At 42.4% G+C, this 21,144-nt stretch overlaps 1 protein-coding gene across 9 annotated transcripts in view; it reads left to right on the top strand.

The window, feature by feature from the left end:
* LOC309339851 (uncharacterized protein) overlaps nt 1-21,144 on the top strand; it is a 160,648-nt gene that overhangs the window by 23,706 nt on the left and 115,798 nt on the right. For all 9 annotated transcript variants that reach the window (XR_014155559.1, XR_014155560.1, XR_014155561.1 and 6 more), the window contains exons 2-3: nt 5,012-5,132; nt 6,290-6,334. Coding sequence is in view for 3 of the 9 variants with exons in the window: in XM_081858371.1 (XP_081714497.1) it covers nt 5,012-5,132; nt 6,290-6,334 (166 nt within the window). In the remaining 6 variants the exon portion in view is untranslated. The remainder of the gene's footprint in view (nt 1-5,011; nt 5,133-6,289; nt 6,335-21,144) is intronic.

The following is a 21,144-nucleotide window of genomic DNA, read 5'->3' as shown; positions in this document are numbered from 1 at the left end:
CCATGTTTCCCATTTCTAAAGGGGACTCCTTGCTTGCTTGCTTTCTGAAAGCTATACAAAGCTGGATCTCTCACCCATTGCTGACAGCTATGATGGCCTCATCCATACCGCTTGGTGAAGATGTACAGTGGTACCTTGGTTCTCAAACGCCTTGGTATTCAAACACCTTGGTTCCCAAGCGCCAAAAACCGGGAAGTGTGTGTTCCGGTTTTTGAACGTTTTTCAGAAGCTGAACATCCAACGCGGTTGTCGGCTATTGTTTGCGGAGCATCTGCACCAATCAGAAGCTGTGCCTTGGTTTTCAAGCATTTCGGAAGACAAACAGACTTCTGGCATGGATTAAGCTTGCCACATTGGTTTTTGCTATTTATTTTGCGTTTTTGAGGCTTTTTCGGTTCATTTGTTTTTGTGACTGTGTGGAACCCAGTTCAGCTACTGATAGATTGATTGTGTGACTGCAGAAATGGATAAAAGCCCCCCCCCCATCCAAACAATCACTATCATCAGTGCAGGTAAGTACATTGATTATTGCTTTCATTTTATGGATCAACGGTCTTGTTAGATAGTAAAATAGATGTTAAATTGCTGTTTTAGGGGTTGGTTTTAAAAGTCTGGAACAGATTAATCCGTTTTGCATTACTTTCTATGGGAAAGCACGCCTTGGTTTTGGAACACTTTGGTTTTAGAATGGACTTCCGGAAAAGGTTAAATTTGAGAACCAAGGTACCACAGTATTTGTTTTAAGGATGTTTATTGTGTCATTGTATCTTTATATCTGTATCATTTTGTATTTTTATTTTGCAAATTGCTCTGTGATCTTTGGATGGAGGGTGGCATATAAATTTAAATAATACTTACTATTCTTGTTCTCCATTTTATTTTTTTCCTGGTTGTATTAAAATGTTTTTAAATTTAAAAATGTGGTGAGAGATGCTTTAGTTTAGGATAAAAATCATCACAAAGCACCAGTGTCCTGCTGGGAAACTGAGAACACCAATCTGAGTCACAAATTTAATTAATTTATAGTGCTTAAATAGAACATTTGATTTCTTTCCTTTAAAAAGTTAAATCCATTGTGAGATGAAATGGCTGGGTCAACTCCAACATACAGGTGATAGAAAACAAGATATAGTAATTTTCACATTAAATAGTGGTAAGATTAATTCATTGTTAGTAGCACATCTATTAGGCAGAGGACATAAAAGGAGCTAACAAACACTCCAAAGGAAATAGGTTTTCTTCTCTTCTTCACACTCTGCAAGTCTCTGTGGGGAAAGAAGTGTTCATATTTAGTATGAACCGCCCTCCCGTTACATGAGAGAATATCATGAAAAATTGAACTAGCAAAGGAAAGGAATGCAATGCAATGAGAAGGAAATAATGGGAAAGAAAAACAGGGTCAGTGATTATGATTACTCTTATAATGTGGGAAATGCGTGGGAAACATTCAAACAGCACCTTAAAAGTTTTAAAAATAAAAAGATGCATTTGTTGCAGGATCAATTCACAGTTAAATTTATTGTTTTTGAGTGAGAAATCTGGGTCAGCAGGTCCCATCTCTTTTCCAAATGAAAGGAAGGGTGTTGCATAAAGCACTGTAACGTAATATATTGTTACAATACGGATTTTTCTAAAATCAAATTTAAAAAACCTTAATGTATAAGAACAGTTAAGCTTTGTGCAAATTCACTCATGCAAGTGACTCCATCTCCTCAGGGCTGTCTTAAGCATATCCGGCGCTGTGGTGCAAAGTTCCCTCTGCGCCCCCCGTTTCCCAGAGTTGTCTACCTTTTTTTAGGGAGGACAGCACTGCCATGGTGGGGCTGGAGGAGGCGGGCAGCAGCTGGAGGGTGGCTCCTCTGGCGGGGAAGAGACGGAGGCTGGACGCGGCGCCTCCCGGCTCAGCTGGACGCTTTGTGCCGCGGTGGCCAGCAGACAGAGGCTCCGGGCATTGCACTGATTCGACGCAATGTGGCGGAGGCAGGTGAGGGCGGCGAGCTGATACCAGGAGATGCCGCGTCCAGCCTCCACCTCTTCTCTGGCGCCCTCCAGAACTTGGTGCCCTGTGCCACTAGGCTCTATGGGTAAGACGCCCCTGCATCTCCTCTAAGTCCCAGTGACTATGGTGAGAGTCAGAGCCCAGAAATATCTGGATGACCAAAATTTCCCTATCCCTTTTCGACAGTCTTGAAGCCTAGCCTTTGTGCACCTACATTATCATTTGGCTAAGCCTCAGCCCTCTTCTTGCGCAGTTTGAGAGTCACACAGAATGCCAGGACATTATGAGGGAGAGACTTCTCTTCTCTCCCCCCCCCCTTTAGCAAGACAAATCTCTGAAGGCTGTAGGACAATTAATAGGGACTCACTAACAGATCTTATTGACCAGGCCAATATTAGGTATCTAATATCTCAGGTTGCCTAGCCTAGATGCTTCATTTTGCACAAGGGACAGCTTCTGGACCCAGTAGGACCAGTGTGGTGTAGTGGTTAAGAGAGGTAGTCTAATAATCTGGGGAACCGGGTTCGCGTCTCCACTCCTCCACCTGCAGCTGCTGGGTGACCTTGGGCCAGTCACACTTCTCTGAAGTCTCTCAGCCCCACTCACCTCACAGAGTGTTTGTTGTGGGGGAGGAAGGGAAAGGAGAATGTGAGCCGCTTTGAGACTCCTTCGGGTAGTGATAAAGCGGGATATCAAATCCAAACTCTTCTTCTTCTTCTAGGACGTCTGTCTTTCTTCTGTATCCTTCCATGCATGTCACTGTAGAATCACTCACCCCTCCCCAACATCCCACAGAAAAAATGCATATGTTGGCATATGATTTGGACTACGTCCTGCTATGACATGCTAAGCTATTGAAATTTTCAAAGTCTGAGCACCCACAGTTGAACTTATTTTCAGTGGTGGCTGGAGCTATATGGGAAGTTTCAAAATTCAGGAGACTAGCATGCAGGGGGAATATGCACACACTTGCGAATTGATGGAAATACTTCATACAGAGAGGCTGATATTTTTGTAACCTAGATACTTTCTGCAAGGTTCTGTACACTTAAAGATATATGGTTACATACTTCTATATATTCAAGGACTATATTTGGTTTGAGACATATTTTTTTATTCTTAATAGGCAATTTTTGCATACTGATTTAGTACGCCTACATATTTTGAAGTCTCTTCTCGAGCTCCAGCAATTTCATATGTGTAAATCAGTATGCAGAAACAACCAATGTTATTCACAGTTCCTTTCCAGGATAATGCAAGTGCCATACTTAGAGTGAACCCAATTACCACTAGTAGTTTATCACAGTTTCCATATGACACACTAGCACCTGGGCACCATTTACTACTGCAGAAGGAGATCTAAAATCAGGCAGTATATTGTGCCACTTCATATAAATGTATAAAGAAGTGCATCTCAGTGTTTCAAAAGAAAACTGCAATTCAGAGTTTAAACTAACCCATGTCCATGATGCTAAAACACGGCAGACAATGTCCTCAACTGTGACTTGCAGCCTGAACCTAACCATGTTTGATCGGAATTATGCCTTGTTGATTTAGAGCCTAGTTACATATTCCATTTCTCATGTGGCAAGCAGAAGAGCTCTTCCTGTCTAGTATGGATGGACAGTACAGTCCATCATCGGTCTGAGATGCTTTCCAATCTGTTCATTCATAATTTTGTTTGGGTCTTTATGGTGCATTTCGCATGTCTGCCACTTAGCATTTTTCCCTCTCGGTAGTTTTTAGGCTAGTTTTACATTATGCTATCATATTCCCGTTACTATTTATTTCCGAGGGCAGCCTTCATCAAACAGATCCTGTGGTGGCGTATTAGAATAAATGTTGCTTTCGTGCTGCTTATATTGGTTTCATGCTTTCTGCTGATTTTATGTGAGAGATAACTAGCAGCTGGGAGGAGCTGCAAAAGGCAGGAAATGCTCAGGAGCATCATTTCCTGCTGAGGACCATGGAAATGACACACAGGGAAAGGAAATAATGTCTCATTGACTAGTAGGGACGTGGACAAATTGGTCAAATTCTCAGTTTCTCATTTTTCCAATTTTTCGTTCAGTGTGCTGCACATTTCCACCTCACTTTGCAATAAAAAATATTATCATGAATATTGAGCAGTATCTTAGTGTAAATTTCTCCTAATATTACACATTTTTTTCTGAAGAATAGTATATGTGTTTTCTGCAACTCTATTTCCCTGAATATAATGACTTTTTGTATGTTATTTCCACTAATATATTCATTTTCATGCACATCCATATGTACCGTACTTTTCTACACGTTACTCGGCTTGAGAACTACTTGCTTAAATTCAGAGAAGAGTGAATTCTGAAGGATGGCTGTGTTTCGCTTCACATATTTAGATAGGTTTGCTTTTAAATGCAAACTGAACTGTCCCCCATTCATATGCACCATTGAGACCTCCCTGCTGCTTGACCTCCTCCAAAAGTTGACTTTTTCCTATTTGGCAAAGGTTATAGTGGATTGTACTTTCCTTGTTCCATGCTAGTTGAAGAGAAGGAAGTGGGAGCAGAGCTGGCTTAGCAGGCTAGCTGAGCATCCCCGTGCATCGTGCAATCATGCAAGATCACACAGTCTCCCACTGTTGTTCCCAAAGATGGATGGAGGTCAACATATCTCCTCTGTAAAACATCAGACTGAGATAGTAATGTATCATTTCCAATTATCACTGACTCTTTAGCAAGGCACTTTCTGCAAAAAGGTGTCATATGGCTTGAACTTTCCCATAGCTGCAGTATGAAATTCATGTTTTCATATAAGAACTGGAGTTCTCTTGGTTTTGTTTCCATTCTAAAGCTGTTTGGCACAACAGAGAGACGCCCTGGGATACTGAAGACAGAAATACAAATGTCGTGGTCATTTAAGGGATGTTTATTTATAAGCTTGGATCCACCAAAGCAGTTGAAGGACACTTGAAAGAGGGAGGCTGATGTTCAGTAATGCACTTGTGAGAATTATATCATTTGCTCTGCTTCCTAGGAGTGGAAGGCCTCGTGCTGTACCAACATACCACACCGAATCAAAGCCATGCTGTTCCTCTGAAGTGCATGTAGTGCTGAAAACATCACAGCGGCTTTTCAGTGGCAAGACCATACACCAGGTACTGAGTCTTTCTTTCTTTTGTTATTTGAGATCCCGAATTTCAATCAGACCTACAGCTACCTGCTAAGTCTGGAAACATATCTAATTTCATGTTGAGCCACCTGACTGCCTGTTCTGTAAGAAACATTTCCCCACTGTTATTTGCCACCAACCTAGCAAAGGTTAGCCATAAATCTTTCCCAGCAAGGGTGCTGATAGTTCAGGAGCCTTACTGATAAGCAGTGCTCTGTTTCAGAGCTCATATAACCAAAGCGCCGGAATTGGCATATCTTTCTCAACAGTATTTATATAGGTTTGTGGAAATTCAACAAGTTACTTCATACACCTAGGCAATTTCAGGGCTAGCTGTGCTGAAATATTTGTTCTCTCCAATTACATAGAGCCACACACTCTTGGTTTGGCATTTATTAGCATAATCTGTTTATGATCACTGCCTGGATTCTATTAGTTAACACCTTGGGCTAATTTATATGAAAAGGAAAAAATACATTAGTTTTATTAACCCCCTGAGCCATCCCCTATATATGTGGCATTTCCACTCCCATGAACTATGGGCTGGAAAGAAGCCATGCTTCTGTGCGTAGGCTGAACATAAGAGGATTGCCACATAGGTTAAACACTTTTTTAATGAGGGAGAACCTTCCCTGGTTAACTGCTATTCATGTATACCACTTTCAGTATAAAGCCACCACTTTCTGCAGTAAGTTGATGAGCCAGAATCTGATAGAGAAAACATTCCCTTTTAATAGTTAATTCTTTCTGTACTTCAGCATGGGATGGATTCAGATTACGATTCCCCCACCTGCACAGTGTCTTTTGCGAGTATTGTGTAGTTGGATCTCTATGGCATGTGGTTGCAGTTCAAAGTGCAATAAAATGTGGTGGTCACCATATGTTTAGAGGTTAAATGTTTGTAGAATTGCCACTGAAATCTGTCTAAAGTGGAATTTTGTGACAGATTTAGTGGTTTGTCCCAGCAATACCAGTGGCAGACTCCGGGAACTGGAATCTGCCGTATTTCTTCATCCAAAACATCTGGATATTTTGTGGTGGGGATTCACTATACTGAAATGTTCACCATTTGAGGAATAAATAAGAGTAATGGTTTTGTTATAAAGCGCTCATCATAATTAATTTACCTTTAATGATTTCTAGAGATTACACGGCATCCTGATTGTTCTGCTCCTGTCCTTGGCAGAGGTGAGTTTCCTCCCTCCCCTCCTAGGGGAAAGGGTCTCAATGTCGTATCTTCCTCTGGGAGGTGGCTGTGAGCCATATGGGGGCATCTGTCTAATCAGAGAGGTCAGACTAGCCGATCCATCCTCCTTTCTCCCTCTGTGCCCATTTTCAGCACCCTCCCTCTATAGTCTGGGCTTTGGCCATTTGCTTTTTATGAGACTGAGTAGTAATTCTGGGGGAACCCCGAATGGACATGTAGAGAATTCCTCCACACTGTAGAAAATTTGATGTTGACTTAGTATTATTTGGCTGTTTCACACTCAGTGTGGGCAGGTAAGGAAAGATAAGGCCTTAATTCACTGCCGCCCTGAGGTATTGTCTGACAGATTTAATGTCCGGATGTCTAATCACTCAGCCGCCAAGACACAGAATCACGTTGCAGATAGCTCTGTTGATTTTTACAATGAAAAATCTTACTCTGTTTTCACCTGATTACGAACCAGGGACCATTTGCATGTCAGTCGAACGTGATAACCACTACACTACGGAAAATGCTCTGATCCTCTGGGGCCAAGTGCACTCCTGCCACTGGCTCAGGCCCCCTTTAAAGATTAGGAGTGGAGTGGAGCGTATTTCCCCTCTGATCCTCTCTCCTGAACCTGCCCCCCCCGGCTGCCGCAGATTGGCCCATTCAAATTTGGGTTTGGCAGGAACCCAGGGTGCTCCACAGTGACTGTGGGTGGGCGGTGCCCAGCCCAAGGGTATGGCACAGCAAGGCTCCACAAGGGCAGCGGGGCCCCACGCCAGGCCACAAACTCCACTCCCCACTGGTCACACTTAGTAGACATTAAATAAATAAAACTTTTTAACTCCAGTGGAACCTTGGGTTATGTTACCCTCGGGCTGCCTGCGAAAGCGGCAAACCCCGAAGTGTTTCGCCGCATGCGCAGAAGTGGCCTACCGCCATGTGCGCATGCGCAGAAGCGGTCCCTCCGGTTGCGAAAACTTCAGGATATGGCCGGACCTCTGGAACGGATCCCATTCACAACCAGAGGTACCACTGTACTTAATAAGGTGTTCTGAGTCTCCTTTCTGGATGTGGGGGCAATAAGACTAGATACAATGGTCAAAATGACTCAGTTGCTAGAAACTTCTGCATAATTAGGGCTCTGTAGATTCATTTCGTTCAAGAAGCAGAGCTAATTCAATACATCAATTCTGTGTCTCAGACTAAATATTACAACCTACAGTTCTTTCTTTTTCCATTTGAAAGGGAATTCGCAAGTAGCTTTTTTAGTGTGTTCAGAAATAAATCTTTGTTGAACTGTATAACTCAGTCTAAATATTTTCAGGAGTGTGTGTTATGCTGAACCAATCCATGAAAGGGGTTATGAGTAGGTTGGTGAGAGAGAATGCACACAAACAATCCAAGACGCTAATAGCCTTAACCTATTCCAGATGGGTAGCTATGCCACCCCCCTACAGAAACTGACAGAAACATAATGCACACACCTTCCATTTGATTTATGTGATTTTACATGAATGCAGTATATATTTGACTACAGCAAGAATGTGAGTGGGGATGAATGAATGGCTCACCCCACATAATTCCCCCCCCCCCCAGTTGGGGATGATGTTGAGAATCCATTTGGTGGAATGAAGCCACACAGTTCTAGTTTTGGCAAACACATAGGGTAGCATCACAGAGAAGTGGCTCACAAATGTCTATGGGTCTCTGTTGAACAAAATCAAGAGTCTCCCAGAATCTGAAAGAGAGGCATTTTGAAAGGTTTCTTGAATGCTGCCAAGCATGTGGTAGAAGTGATAAGTTGCTTTTAAATGAAAAAAATGGCTTGCCTTCATGTGTGCGTATAATGATCAGCAGGTTCAGAATAGTCTAGAATTACAGGACCACAAACCTATTATGGCTTAAGCTTTTGTCAGAAGCTAACAAGCTGTGAAGTATACTATACTTAGAGGTATAATATATTGACTGGCTGGATGCAGAGGACAAGTGGGAGACACCAGCCGGGGAACCCCCTGGAGAAACCCCAGGGGAAGGAAGCTCAGAGCCAGGGGGTTGGTGGTGGGGTGATGATGAGTGGTCATTGGGACAAGAAGGAGCAGACTGAGAGGAGGCGTCAGAAGTAGAAGAGGGGACGAGGCTTAGTGAACAGGGAGAAGCTACGGCAGAGCACAGTTCAGACTCCGAGGCAGAAGCAGGGGCTGAAAGGCCAGGAGACAGAGAAGCTGATTGCTGAAGAAGCCAGGGAATCTCCCCCCTTCTACTGCAACCAGCTCCCCTCGCCCTGGTCTCCTTGAACATGCAGAGAAATGAAATGGGCAGAGGAAAGGGTGACTGTGCACAGAACCAGCGTGAGAAACACCATGGAGAGGAGTATGTCCTAGTGGGCACCAGGAAAGCGGGACCTTTAATCCTCGCAAGACCTAAGAATGAGTTGCTGAGACCACTAGACCGGAGCTGTGGTTTGTTTCCTTGAATAAAGAGTTAACTTCAGTGGCCTTGGGTGTTTTGTTGCTGATCTACACCTGACTCCAACCCTGGCATATAATCCTTTTTAGAGTATAATACAGTCATGCTTCCTCCCTAAATCCATTTAAAATTAAACTGCACAAAGTTTAATTTCTGCCCCCCAACCTACTAGGCTGCAACAGGCTTTGCCACTTCATTTAATGAGACAGTGGCACTGAAAATGTCAATGATTTTCTTAGTTCTTCTTAGTTTTTCTTTCGTGAATTTTAGTTTTGAGGAAAAAAATAATTGAAATGTGTGCTGAAGCCCAAATAGATTTTCCCAAGCACATGTCCGGCTCCTTAAACATTTCTACTGATCTGCTTTCTGAGGTTGCTAAGAGTATACAGTGGTACCTCTGGTTACGGATTTAATTCATTTCGGGGTGCCGTACACACCCCGAAAAATCTGTAACTAAAGGCGCCATTTCTGCGCGCAGCACAATAGAGCGCTTCTATGCGCAGATCGCTTCTGCGCATGGCACACAGAGTGCTTCTGTACATGCGCGAGTGGCGAAACCCAGAAGTGTATGGGTTTGCTGCGGCCATAACCCGAAGATTCCGTAACCTGGAGGTTACGCAACATGAGGTACCACCAGTGGCGTAGCGTGGGTTGTCAGCACCCGGGGCAAGGCAAGTAATTTGCGCCCCCTAACCCGTGGATTTTAGCACTCAAGTCTCTTCCACTAGATTAGTTAAATAAACCCTTACCCCCTAAGCACATGTATTGTTTGTTATGAAAATACTGATGTAATTAAAGTAAAATGCATCTAAATACAAGTTTATCTTCAAACACTTTATTGAGTGAGTGCAAACATGCATTACACATTCTCCACATTTTCAGCAGGTCTATGAATATAAATCTACAAATGTAGTAACCTAGCATGGGCCATGCTATTATATGACGTCTCACAACCATCGTAAACGACAAAAAATATCAAGAACAAAAACTAAACATCAAAATGGAACCATACCCTGGAGATGACCGAAGACTGGGCTAGATGGAGCCAACTTCCTCAATCCTGTACCTCTAATTGTAATTCTTTAATAGAAGTCTAAGATATCAATCTGTATATACAGATTAATTTAAACTTTTTGGTCAGTATTTTCTGGCAGATTTGGCTGAGTATAAACATCCTTAGATGAAACTGCCTCTGCTTCTAATGCAGGAACAGGAATGTCCACTGACACGGGATCAGGATTATGAGTCTCCTGTGCTGCTGCTGATGGTCCTGCTGTAATTTAAGCAGTACTCACCAAAAACCGGTGAAGGCTTCCAGCTAACTTAGCTTGTTGCTCTCTCTCTATCTTTCTCCTTTTCCTGCCTTGTGCACCAGATTCTTTTTTGTATGGCATGATATAGGTGTAGTATTCTGCTAAAATTCTAAAAAAAGAAGAAAAGAAAAAAGAAAATCACTTTCTTGCCTTGCTGCACTTTTAGCACCCCTTCATTGTATAACCATTTTTTTTACTCTTAACATAATGTTTATTCACCTTCGTGCCTATTGCCTTACTCTTTCAGCAAAATAAATAAATAAATTAAAGGTTGCTAGACCCACTGGCTTACATCAACTTATGTTGAGCTGGAGCAGCTACATATGGATCGAAATCTGTCTCGTCACTGTTGAACCAACCAAACTTCAATCCATCTGGTCAGCTCAACATGCAGAATGACCAGCGTGCCCCCTTTCATTGCAGAATGACCAGCGTGCCCCCTTTCATTGCAGAATGACCAGCGTGCCCCCTTTCAATGCAGGGAGACCAACGTGCCCCCTTTCAATGCAGAGAGACTTACCTGCAGCGGCAGCTTCTACTCAGTTCCCCGCGTCTCCTCGAGTCCTCCTGCCTCTTGCTCGGCAGTTCAGCCAATTGCATGCATTCGCCTTTCGGCCAATGAGGAAGTGGATCCCACTTCCTGATTGGCTAGGAGGAGGATCTGTGTGACAATAGCGAAATTTTTGCGAAATCTGTGACAGCGCTGAGAGAGAGTGAGTGAGCCAGGTAGGGGCAGAGAGCTGCGAGTGCGAGCGCCCCCCCCCAGATGTTGCGCCCGGTGCAGCCAGCCCCCCTGCACCCCCCCCCACGCTACGCCACTGGGTACCACTGTATTGTTAAGTGGCTATCTAGTGATTTCTGATGGTTTAATACAATGGCCATTGATGTTTGACTGGTTAAGATTTCCTAAATAGGAGTTAGTGGCTGGATGATGTTTCTTTAATGACCAATCAACCGGTAGGTTTGGGTTAATAAGAGTTTTCTTCCTTCCTGTATGTGCATGGCAGAAAAGAGACTGAATTTGGGCAAAGGCTCTAGTTAGGGGTAAAATACAAGGGTTTTATACTACTTACTACTACTACTTACTCTGTCATATGCGCTCCTCCGATTCTTTTTTTCGGATGGAGCTTTGCATGTTCCCTCGGCCCTAAAGGTGTTCAAGGCAAAAGTGGTTGCCGCGCTTGCTTATGCTGCCCCGCTTTGGGCCGTGATGACAGATCTTGCTCCTCTTGAGACACTGCAAAATCAATTCCTGCGTCGGCTCCTAATGCTCCCCCTGTGCGTAAGCAACGCAGCCATGCGACTAGAACTGAAGATCGCATCCTTAGAAACTTGCCTGTGGAAGCAAGTCTTCAATTATTGGTTATCATTGTGGCATAGATTACCAAACCACTACCTTGTCCAATGCTTATGGCGAGATGAATTCTCTAGCCTTTGGTCTAGTAGAATTCATGCCAAACTCCTGAGTTATGGAATCTCTCCTTCAGATTCCCTAAAACTAGACCAAATTACCGCTCAAAGACTGATCCGCCAAAGACTGGATGACATCGATCTACAGCGAAATTATATGCTGGGGGGAGGTGTTTGTTCGCCCCAGAACATTGGTATCACTTTAACTTACTGTGTTCCATCATACCTCTCCTCCCTTTCGACTGTTGCCCATAGACTGGCCTTCACCAAAGCGAGGTTCAACGTTTTTCCCTCCAACGTCCTGAGACATAGATTCTCAAAGGGCCAAGCCCCCGCCACGTGCGAATGTGATAAGGAGACGCCGGAGTCGCTCCAGCACATCATGTTCACTTGCCCCCTGTTCAATGTGCCACGGGCAAATTTGTTGGGATCAATCATACAGAAACTAGAGGGTACCCCACCAAAATTCCACCTTGCCCAAATCTTGCAGGATAAGGATACTCATACGACCCTGAATGTGGCAAGGTTCCTGGTCGCTGTCCTTACCCAAAAGCGACGCCAAGGAGGACTACAAGCTAACTAAGGCGTAGTATGCCATTCTATTTTATAGTATTTTATTGTTATGGTGGTGTTTTAGCGGCTGTTTTTTTTTCCCACCACGTGCACAAGCTGTTATTTATGTGTTGTTTTTACCTGTATGGGCCTATGGCCGTAATAAATATTGTTTATACTACTTACAGTTAATCACTTAAAATAGTTTTTTAAAAAAATTATCGAAACATTCTTACAAAAAAAAAACCCTTTACTTCAACACAATATGGTTTTGCCACATCCCCCTACAATCAGTGTCATTTTAAACTGATCCCACTCAAATTGATAATTGTCTTTTCAACCACAGTTCGGAGCTGCAAACATTCCAGTCTTTTTTTTATTTCAGAACAGTTCATTCTCAGCAGCTCTGCCAATAGGTGTTAGAAGCATCCATGATGCAAGTGCAATCCAATATAGATTTAATTTATAAGAACATATATCATCTCAAGAGTCTCTCTCTTCAACTTGCCCAAGCTAGCACTGCTATTTTTAAATGGTAATAATCTGATCAACATTTGTATCCTGTGTTCATTCTGGACTCCTCACTTGTTAAGGTAAATGACAAAAGCACAAATGCAATAGAAGTTTATTTTTAAAATCAAGAAAATCTATATCTAATTTGATTACATGTCATCCAGAAAACACATCTTACTAACCACCGCAAGTCATGCCCCTTTCCATGAGATGTGCTTTCCACAAATCTGAGGCCAGCAAAAAGATTTAAACAACCCCAAATGACATTCAAATTTCTCATACTTAAAAAATGGGGAAATCTTAACAGCATAAGCAGCTTTAGCCTTTAAAAGCAGGAGGCTTAAAACTTGAAATCAGTTTGAATTCTCTGAGCCAGTCTTTGTCTCTTAGAAAAAAAATATGAACAGAGGCACAAACTAGATAACAGCCTTTTATGGGGTACAGAAATTAAAGTAACAGAATTACCTTTCAAAGAGATCCCCAGGGCTTTAATGTAAAAATAGCTATTATTTTATTAGACAAGGCTCTAATCCACAAGCTGCTCAGTAGTACTCCAGACTTCCAAAAGATAATCAATGCCTTCACTGCAAGACTAGATAGGATGGGGAAACAATGCAACTGAAAGCTGCTGGGGAGCCATCTTGTGGTGAGTGTATTTAATCCTTCAGAAAGGTTGTTAAATGGGCTTCAAAAGAATCCTTGTGTCCACAAGAAACCCAATGCATTAAGCTCAGGTAAAAAAAAGCAACGGGCGAAAACTTTATTGAAAAAAACATTTCTGAAAGTTTTGCATTATAAAAATGTGATCCCAATACTGCAGAGTTTGGTTGGAATGCTGGACGACTGTGAACCCAGCCTACTTGTTGGGATAATGTTCAGTCTGCTGGGTCAGTCACGTGGGATGAAAAACTGCAGTCAAGCACAACATTCCTACAGTGGACATGTTGGGGGATGTTTTGTACCACTCAGGAAAAGACTTCTTGTTTCCTCCTGAGCTGGGACAGACTTCCACTACATGTGACTTGAAGAGGGTGTGTGGTCTGTTGTACTAGCATGGAGGAGCACACAGCCTCCATGTTCTGATCAGTGTGTGTTCTCCATTGTGTATGTTCCTGTGTGTTAGGAGAAGTGACTGCTCAGTCGCAGTCACTTAGGACTAATTCCCTTATGGGACATTTCATATAAATACAGTGGTACCTCTAGTTACGAACTTAATTCATTCTGGAGGTCCATTCTTAACCTGAAACTATTCTTAACTAGAGGCGTGCTTTCGCTAATGGGGCCTCTTGCTGCCGCTGCGCCACCGGCACACAATTTCCGTTCTCTTTTTTTTTATATATAAATATTTATTAAGGTTTTTAAATATAAATGCACACATAATAAACAATCTTATTTCTGTCATAACAATTTCATCACTTCTTTGGACTCCCTCACGTCTCCCGCTCCCATTTACATCGTTAAAAGTTTTTCCACACAAATTATCAACTTGTTTTCAATCTCATGTCCATTCATTCAAATATAATCTAGCACTTCTTCCAAAAAAATTTTTATATTTTCTTTAGTCTCACTTATCATCAAATTTAAATCTAATTTAGTGGTGAGCAGTTTTTTATAATCCAGCATCCTTCTTAAGATTCAACCAAATTACAATGTTTTTGTAAATACATTTTGAATTTCTCCCAGTCTTCCTCCATCTTCTCTTCTCCCAGATCACGGATTCTGCCGGTCATCTCGGCCAGTTGCATATAGTCCATCAGCTGCATCTGCCACTCTTCCAGTGTGGGTAGATCTTGAGTTTTCCAGTTTTTTGCGATAAGAATCCTTGCTGCCGTTGTTGCATACATGAAAAATGTTCGATCCTTCTTTAACACCTTCTGGCCGACAATACCCAGGAGGAAGGCCTCTGGTTTCTTTGTGAAGGTATACTTAAATACCTTTTTCAGTTCATTATATATCATTTCCCAGAAGACCTTCACCTTAGGGCATGTCCACCAGAGGTGAAAGAATGTTCCTTCATTTTCTTTACATTTCCAACATTTATTATCAGACGAATGGTATATTTTAGCAAGTTTAACTGGGGTCATGTACCATCTATATATCATTTTCATAACATTTTCCTTCAGAGCATTACACGCGGTGAAGTTCAGCCCAGTGGTCCACAACCTTTCCCAGTCCTCAAACATAATGTTATGCCCAATGTCCTGTGCCACAATTTCCGTTCTCATCCTGGGACAAAGTTCTCAACTTGAGGTAACTCTTCCAGGTTAGCAGAGTTTGTAACCTGAAGCATTTGTAACTTGAGGCGTTTGTAACTCGAGGTACTATTGTATATAGTTATGTAACCTAAGCCTGCCTTCAGGGATCTATCTGTGTACCTGAATAAATCTGTGAGTAAACTACTTTTATATTAAGTTTATTTATTTTTTTAAATAATATTTATTGAACATTTTCAAATATAACAGAAAAAAGAAAAGAAATAAAACATCCATTTTATAACCTTATTTTCATTAGCATCTTTCCAGGACTTCCCCACCCCACCCCCTCTTGTATTCCAATTCCTTCAAATAAATTCAGCAAGTTCTTACCCCAAATTTTAAACTTATTATAATTAACCCAATGTTAAGAATGTTTTTCCATCCCCTAAAATCGACCCCGCTCCCTTCCACGATTTCCCCTCTTTAATATGCAGAACAGATTAAAATAAAAGAAAATAGAAAAAAGAATAAAGTATAATTTAACACCCTTTGGATTCCAAATTTCCCTCCCCCCTTTCCCGGTTGCGTTCCCCAATGTCCATCAATGCCTGTTGTCATCCTGGAGATCCCACATCTAGGCCGAAATCCTTCACAAGTCCACTTTGCCGTCTTTTTGATCATCTTTAGTTTCGAGCGTCCAATCTTGGAAAAACTCTATCTCAAAAAGGTCCATTTTTTCCATCCAGATCTCTGTATTTAAGAGTAAAAACTCCAATTTTGTTTCTTTAGACCTTTCAAATCTGGATGTCCCAAATGTTCCCACTTCCAGCTTTGTCCAATTCTTGTTGTTCATGTTGTTCTTATTATTCTCTCTCCTCACTTTCCTCTAGTTTCTTTTCCTGCTCTCCTGCAAAAATGTTCCAATTCCAAAAGCTTCTAAATCCCCTACAGAGGCTTTGTTATTCAGGAACAAAACTTTACGTCAAGTCCCTTCCATTCTTCAATAGATAAATCTATTGTCTCCTTTAGTGTAGAGACCTCTGTAGACAAAATAGTGTTCCATTTCTGCAGTTTCCCAGGAGATAAAAAGTCCAATTCAAATTCCATGCCAGCAATACTTGTAGTGTCCCACAGCCCCTCTAGAGGGATTATAGTAACTCAGTTTCCTTCCAGATCGCACCCAACAGTCAAAATAACTTGTTATTCCTTGTTTTAAACAATTTATATCTAATTTGTAACAAATGTAACCGGCAAAGTCCTCATAACAAAGTTCTCTTTTTATTCTTCAGCTTTGACAGCTCCTTTGACAGCTGTCAAAGGCTCTGTTTCTCCTCTCCCGGCGCTCTCGCGGATCGCTCCCGGTTCCCGGGGGGGGGGGGGTTGCATTTTAGCTCACATTCTACTTTTCTCCTCCAGCCCAGTCTTATAATTTTCCATCGTGAAATTAGTAACTTTATCAAACTAAGGTAGCACTCGATCTTAGTTGTTAAATCCTTTGCTTTAAATCCTCTATGACAGGGGGGAGACGGACTTCCTTTTTGCACCTCCCCCGCTCGCTCCAAATTTAAAAATTTTTCCCTTTTTAAATCCAGTTTCCAATTACTCACAGGTTGTTCTTTTTAATCCGAATTTTCAATGGAAGAAGTCAGCGCTCTCCGCCAAATGGCATGCGGCTTCGCTCGGTAGGGAAAGCGGAGAACTCATAGCACCACACACACACCCCGGCACCCGCTCCGCAGCCTTTAAAAAGGCTCCTTCGCGGGTCGGGGGGCGCGAATGGTGCCCGCCGAGTCACCATGCCCATGGGTTTCAGCGCCCATGGTTTTTGAGGGTCCCCGCGACGCCGACGCGGTAGAACCCAGCCCCTGCCGAGCAGGCTCCCTCCGGAGCTCGGAGGGAGTCCGCCATTCGGCGATGGCGCCAACCCAGAAGTCCTACTTTTATATTAAGTTTAATCAGATTCTCATGTCTATTCTTTTTAAGAGGGATTAGAAGGGATCTTACCAGGAATCTTAAGTAGTAAGGCTCATATGAGCCAGCAACAAGCTAACCACTGTGTAATTTTAAAAGGGGGTGTTTGGAACTCTGCTAGGATATGGAACTTGCTAGTGCAAGTTAGGAAGGATATCATTAAATAATATATCCTCTCCTGCCTCCCTAATCATCCCCACAAGTCTCAGAATACTACCACCCAGAGGCCTTTCCCCAAGCCTCCCAGGGCCAGCCCACACGTGAGGCAAGGTGAGGCAACTGCTTCGGGCAGCAGTATCCATAGGGGCAGCATAGCCCGCCTCCAAGGAATGCATCATTCACTGCTGCTGCCACTGTGACAACAACAGCTGTGGTGCACTCCTTGGAGGTTTCTGTAGGCCCATGTTCTGCCCACGTCTTCAGCGCCTGCATGGGCTGGGCGACGGGAGCACCTTCTCCGAACTTCCGATCACAGGAACACCAACACAGCATTTCTGAGGAGCAGCTCCTGGTGCTGTGGATTCACATCTGCTCATGTGAGCACCCAAATGCAGCAGAGTAAACGGAAGCAAAGCTGTGGAGCTTTTGTAGCATACCTGATTTATTTCTACCAGTTAATCAAATAAAAGAGCGTAACAAATATGTACGAGAGGAGCAGCTCTCATACAGCCATCCTGTCTCTAGGCAGATCAAAGAAAAAGTGCAACAGTACTAGAGACGGAAGTCTCGAAGAGTAGCTTCCGCCCCCTCCTTTCTCACAGCATGAAAGTAAAACAACATGATCAGGTGATCCTTGCAATGGGAGGGGTGAAAATACTGACAGGAGGCTTTCTCACCCCCCCCCCAGCCGTGCCACCTTTACAGCAGCCCATTTTGTGACCATATTCTTCAACAGCTTTTACCTTACCAGATATTCTGCATGTTGTAATATCAGTTATACTTCAGATGATAAGTTCAAATTCGAAACAATAACCAATAACTACGCAATGCATATTTTAGGAGGACTAAGTAGGTCTAACCCTGCAAATCATAAAGCTGAAACTGCAGACTGAAATATGAGAACTGTAGGATGTGAAATACACGCCACCCCAAACTTCTGCTGCTCCCAGAGCTAGCTGTACAATAAAGATCTCAGTGCAGTATTAAAGACTGCTTTGACATATGTTGCCAGTCAGCTATCTCTCACCTTCTGCTCTCTCCCCATTTGGATAACTGAAAATTTGGAAAACTAAAGAGCTTTGACTCTCATGCAAATTTCAAGCACCCCCAAACTTGTTGGGCATCCTGTTAGCTTTTTTTAACAACAACAACAACTATTCTTTACTTGAAAATAAAATATGCTACATAGTGCAAAAGCGTACATTAGATGTAGGTTTCTTATTAGTACTCCAAAAGAGCACCTGTATAAAGAGATTGGAAGCCTACTTGTTCACTCATAAGTGCCACTGAATGTATTTCCTAGGAAGTGTGCTTGCATTGTGAATACATTACCTGGGCTGGTGGCATATACCAGCAGCTGAGAAACCTCTTTCTCATGGTTCAGCTTTATATTGTGGCAATATCATAAGCAGAGACAGTAAAATTGGCTTCCCATACTACCAGTGTCAGTTTCCTAGTGAAGGTACACTGCATGTGGTAAAGCTACATGATCTATATGCAACCCATGCATGGTCCTTGTATATACATCACCACTGTGATGTGAAAGGCTTACTAAGTGGACAACATTTGGGGTGGCTACTACAATACCTATGTAGTATATTAAATGGTCCTAAGGTTCTTCTCAAGTTCTACAATGGGAAATACAGTGGTACCTCGGGTTAAGAACTTAATTCGTTCTGGAGGTCCGTTCTTAACCTGAAACTGTTCTTTACCTGAAGCACCACTTTAGCTAATGGGGCCTCCCATTAACCTCCCATTAACCTCGGGTTAAGAACTTAGAATCATAGAATCATAGAGTTGGAAGAGACCACAAGGGCCATCGAGTCCAACCCCCTGCCAAGCAGGAAACAACTTAATTCATTCTGGAGGTCTGTTCTTAACCTGAAACTGTTCTTAACCTGAAGCACCACTTTAGCTAATGGGGCCTCCCACTGCTGCTGCGCCACCACACGGTTTCTGTTGTCATCCTGAAGTTCTTAACCCGAGGTACTATTTCTGGGTTAGTGGAGTCTGTAACCTGAAGCGTATGTAACCCAAGGTACCACTGTACATTTATGGTGTGAACGAAGAATTGTTTCAGAGGGATCAGGTTGCTCCTCTTTTTTACTTTTCCCCCTTAGACTGTGCTGCATGCTGAATATAAGTATGACATGTCAAGAATCATGCTTTCAAACATAATAAAATATTTCTGAACTGATGTAGGAACATTGCTTCTACATAACCCTCATTTATTGCAAGTGAATTATATGACGAAACATTTGATGGATTGCCCTTAAATGACACAATCCTCTAAACCTGTGTACATTGATGTTGTTCTTAGGCAGAGCAGTTATATCCTGGTTGGCATAGAAACAAAGGGTAGCATATCTCTGAAAATGGGGCAATTATTCATGCCTTTCTTCAGTAATGCACTACTCTACACAAATATATCTGAGGACTTTGTGGTATTTGCAGATGTACTTTGCACACACTCTATCTGACATTAAAACTTTATTAAAATGAGATTATTTAATACGTCATCGTGTGCAGTCAGCAAATTCATTATACCTCTAAGGCCAGAAATCTGTGCTACCAATGAATGAAAATAGAAAATTAAAAAGAAATACTTGATAGACATGGAGTGTTGAAGTCATCTTAGCTAGGTTCAAAAGCTACCATCTGTGTTGTGTTTGCCTATCTCCCTACAGGCAGTGATCCAAAAACTGTGAACTTGCAGATTTCCAGTGGCTAGCTAGCTCTTTCATGAGAAAAATCAATAATTTTATCTCACTTTTAACTTACATGTGTGTAAATGTCAAGCTACTGAACTGCTAGCCAGTGCTGACTTTCCATTGAGAATTTGTGTTTTGATTTATTTATTTATTATATATTTTAATACTACCCTTTAATTATGTTCCCAGGCTGACTTACAAATAACAAGCTTTAAAAAAAATTCTCAATAATAAATGCAGCATGGAACTGAAACCAAAACTAAAAGTGAAGGTTCTGCATTTGTTTGTTTGTTTGTTTGTTTTCTAAATAGTCCACCCTGAAAATGTCCTAGAAAAAGCCAGACTCCCCAATGGGGGAAGGCGGTTTGAGCATATTACACCGATCCTGGCCCGATTGCACTGGCTGCCAATCAGTTTTTGGGACCAATTCAAAGTGCTGTTTTTGACCTATAAAGCCTTAAATATCACAGGACCACAATACTTCAAGGACTGCCTCTTCCCATATGAACCAACCCAGACTCTGTGACCATCATCTGGGCCCATCTTTGTGTGCCTCCTCCAAGAGAGGTCCAGAGGGTGGCAACACAAGAATGGGCCTTTTCTGCAGTGGCTCCCCATTTGTGGAATGCTCTTCCCAGGGAGGTTCGGCTGGTGCCCTCATTTTATATCTTTAGGTGCCAGGCAAAACCCTTTCTCTATAACCAGGCCTGTGGCCTTTTAAAGATGTTTGTGGGAGAGGGGTCATTTTGTTTTCTTTTTGTTTTACTATATATTTTGTGTTCTCATTTCACATGTCTATAAAACTGCCCTGTGATCTTCAGATGAAGGGCGGTATATAAATTTAATTAATAAGTGCATACTGTACATCCAACCTTCAACCTACTGATTTGTGACTACTGCTGCCCAGTCACAAATATCCCTTCTTTAGGAAAGGTGATGGGCAGACTTGTGGTAGAACAATTGCAAGAACAGTGGTACCTTGGGTTATATACTTAATTCGTTCCAGAGGTCCATTCTTAACCTGAAACCATACTTAACCTGAGGTACCACTTTAGCTCATGGGGCCTCCCGCTGCTGCTGGCGTGCAATATCTGTATTCATTCTGGGGCAGAGTTCTTAACCTGAGGTACTACTTCCGGGTTAGTCATAGAATAGAATCATAGAATCCTAGAGTTGGAAGAGACCACAAGGGCCATCGAGTCCAACCCCCTGCCAAGCAGGAAACACCATCAGAGCACTCCTGACATATGGTTGTCAAGCCTCTGCTTAAAGACCTCCAAAGAAGGAGACTCCACCACACTCCTTGGCAGCAAATTCCACTGTCGAACAGCTCTTACTGTCAGGAAGTTCTTCCTAATGTTTAGGTGGAATCTTCTTTCTTGTAGTTTGGAGCCATTGCTCCGTGTCCGCTTCTCTGGAGCAGCAGAAAACAACCTTTCTCCCTCCTCTATGTGACATCCTTTTATATATTTATATATATCAAGTTTGTAACCCAAGGTGTTTGAACCCTGAG

The sequence above is a fragment of the Podarcis erhardii genome (assembly GCF_964252035.2).
Source record: "Podarcis erhardii genome assembly, chromosome: 4".
In the NCBI taxonomy this organism is placed as follows: domain Eukaryota; kingdom Metazoa; phylum Chordata; class Lepidosauria; order Squamata; family Lacertidae; genus Podarcis; species Podarcis erhardii.
The sequence above is the reverse complement of the archived record's forward strand: the minus strand, read 5'-3'. Positions and strand labels throughout refer to the sequence as shown.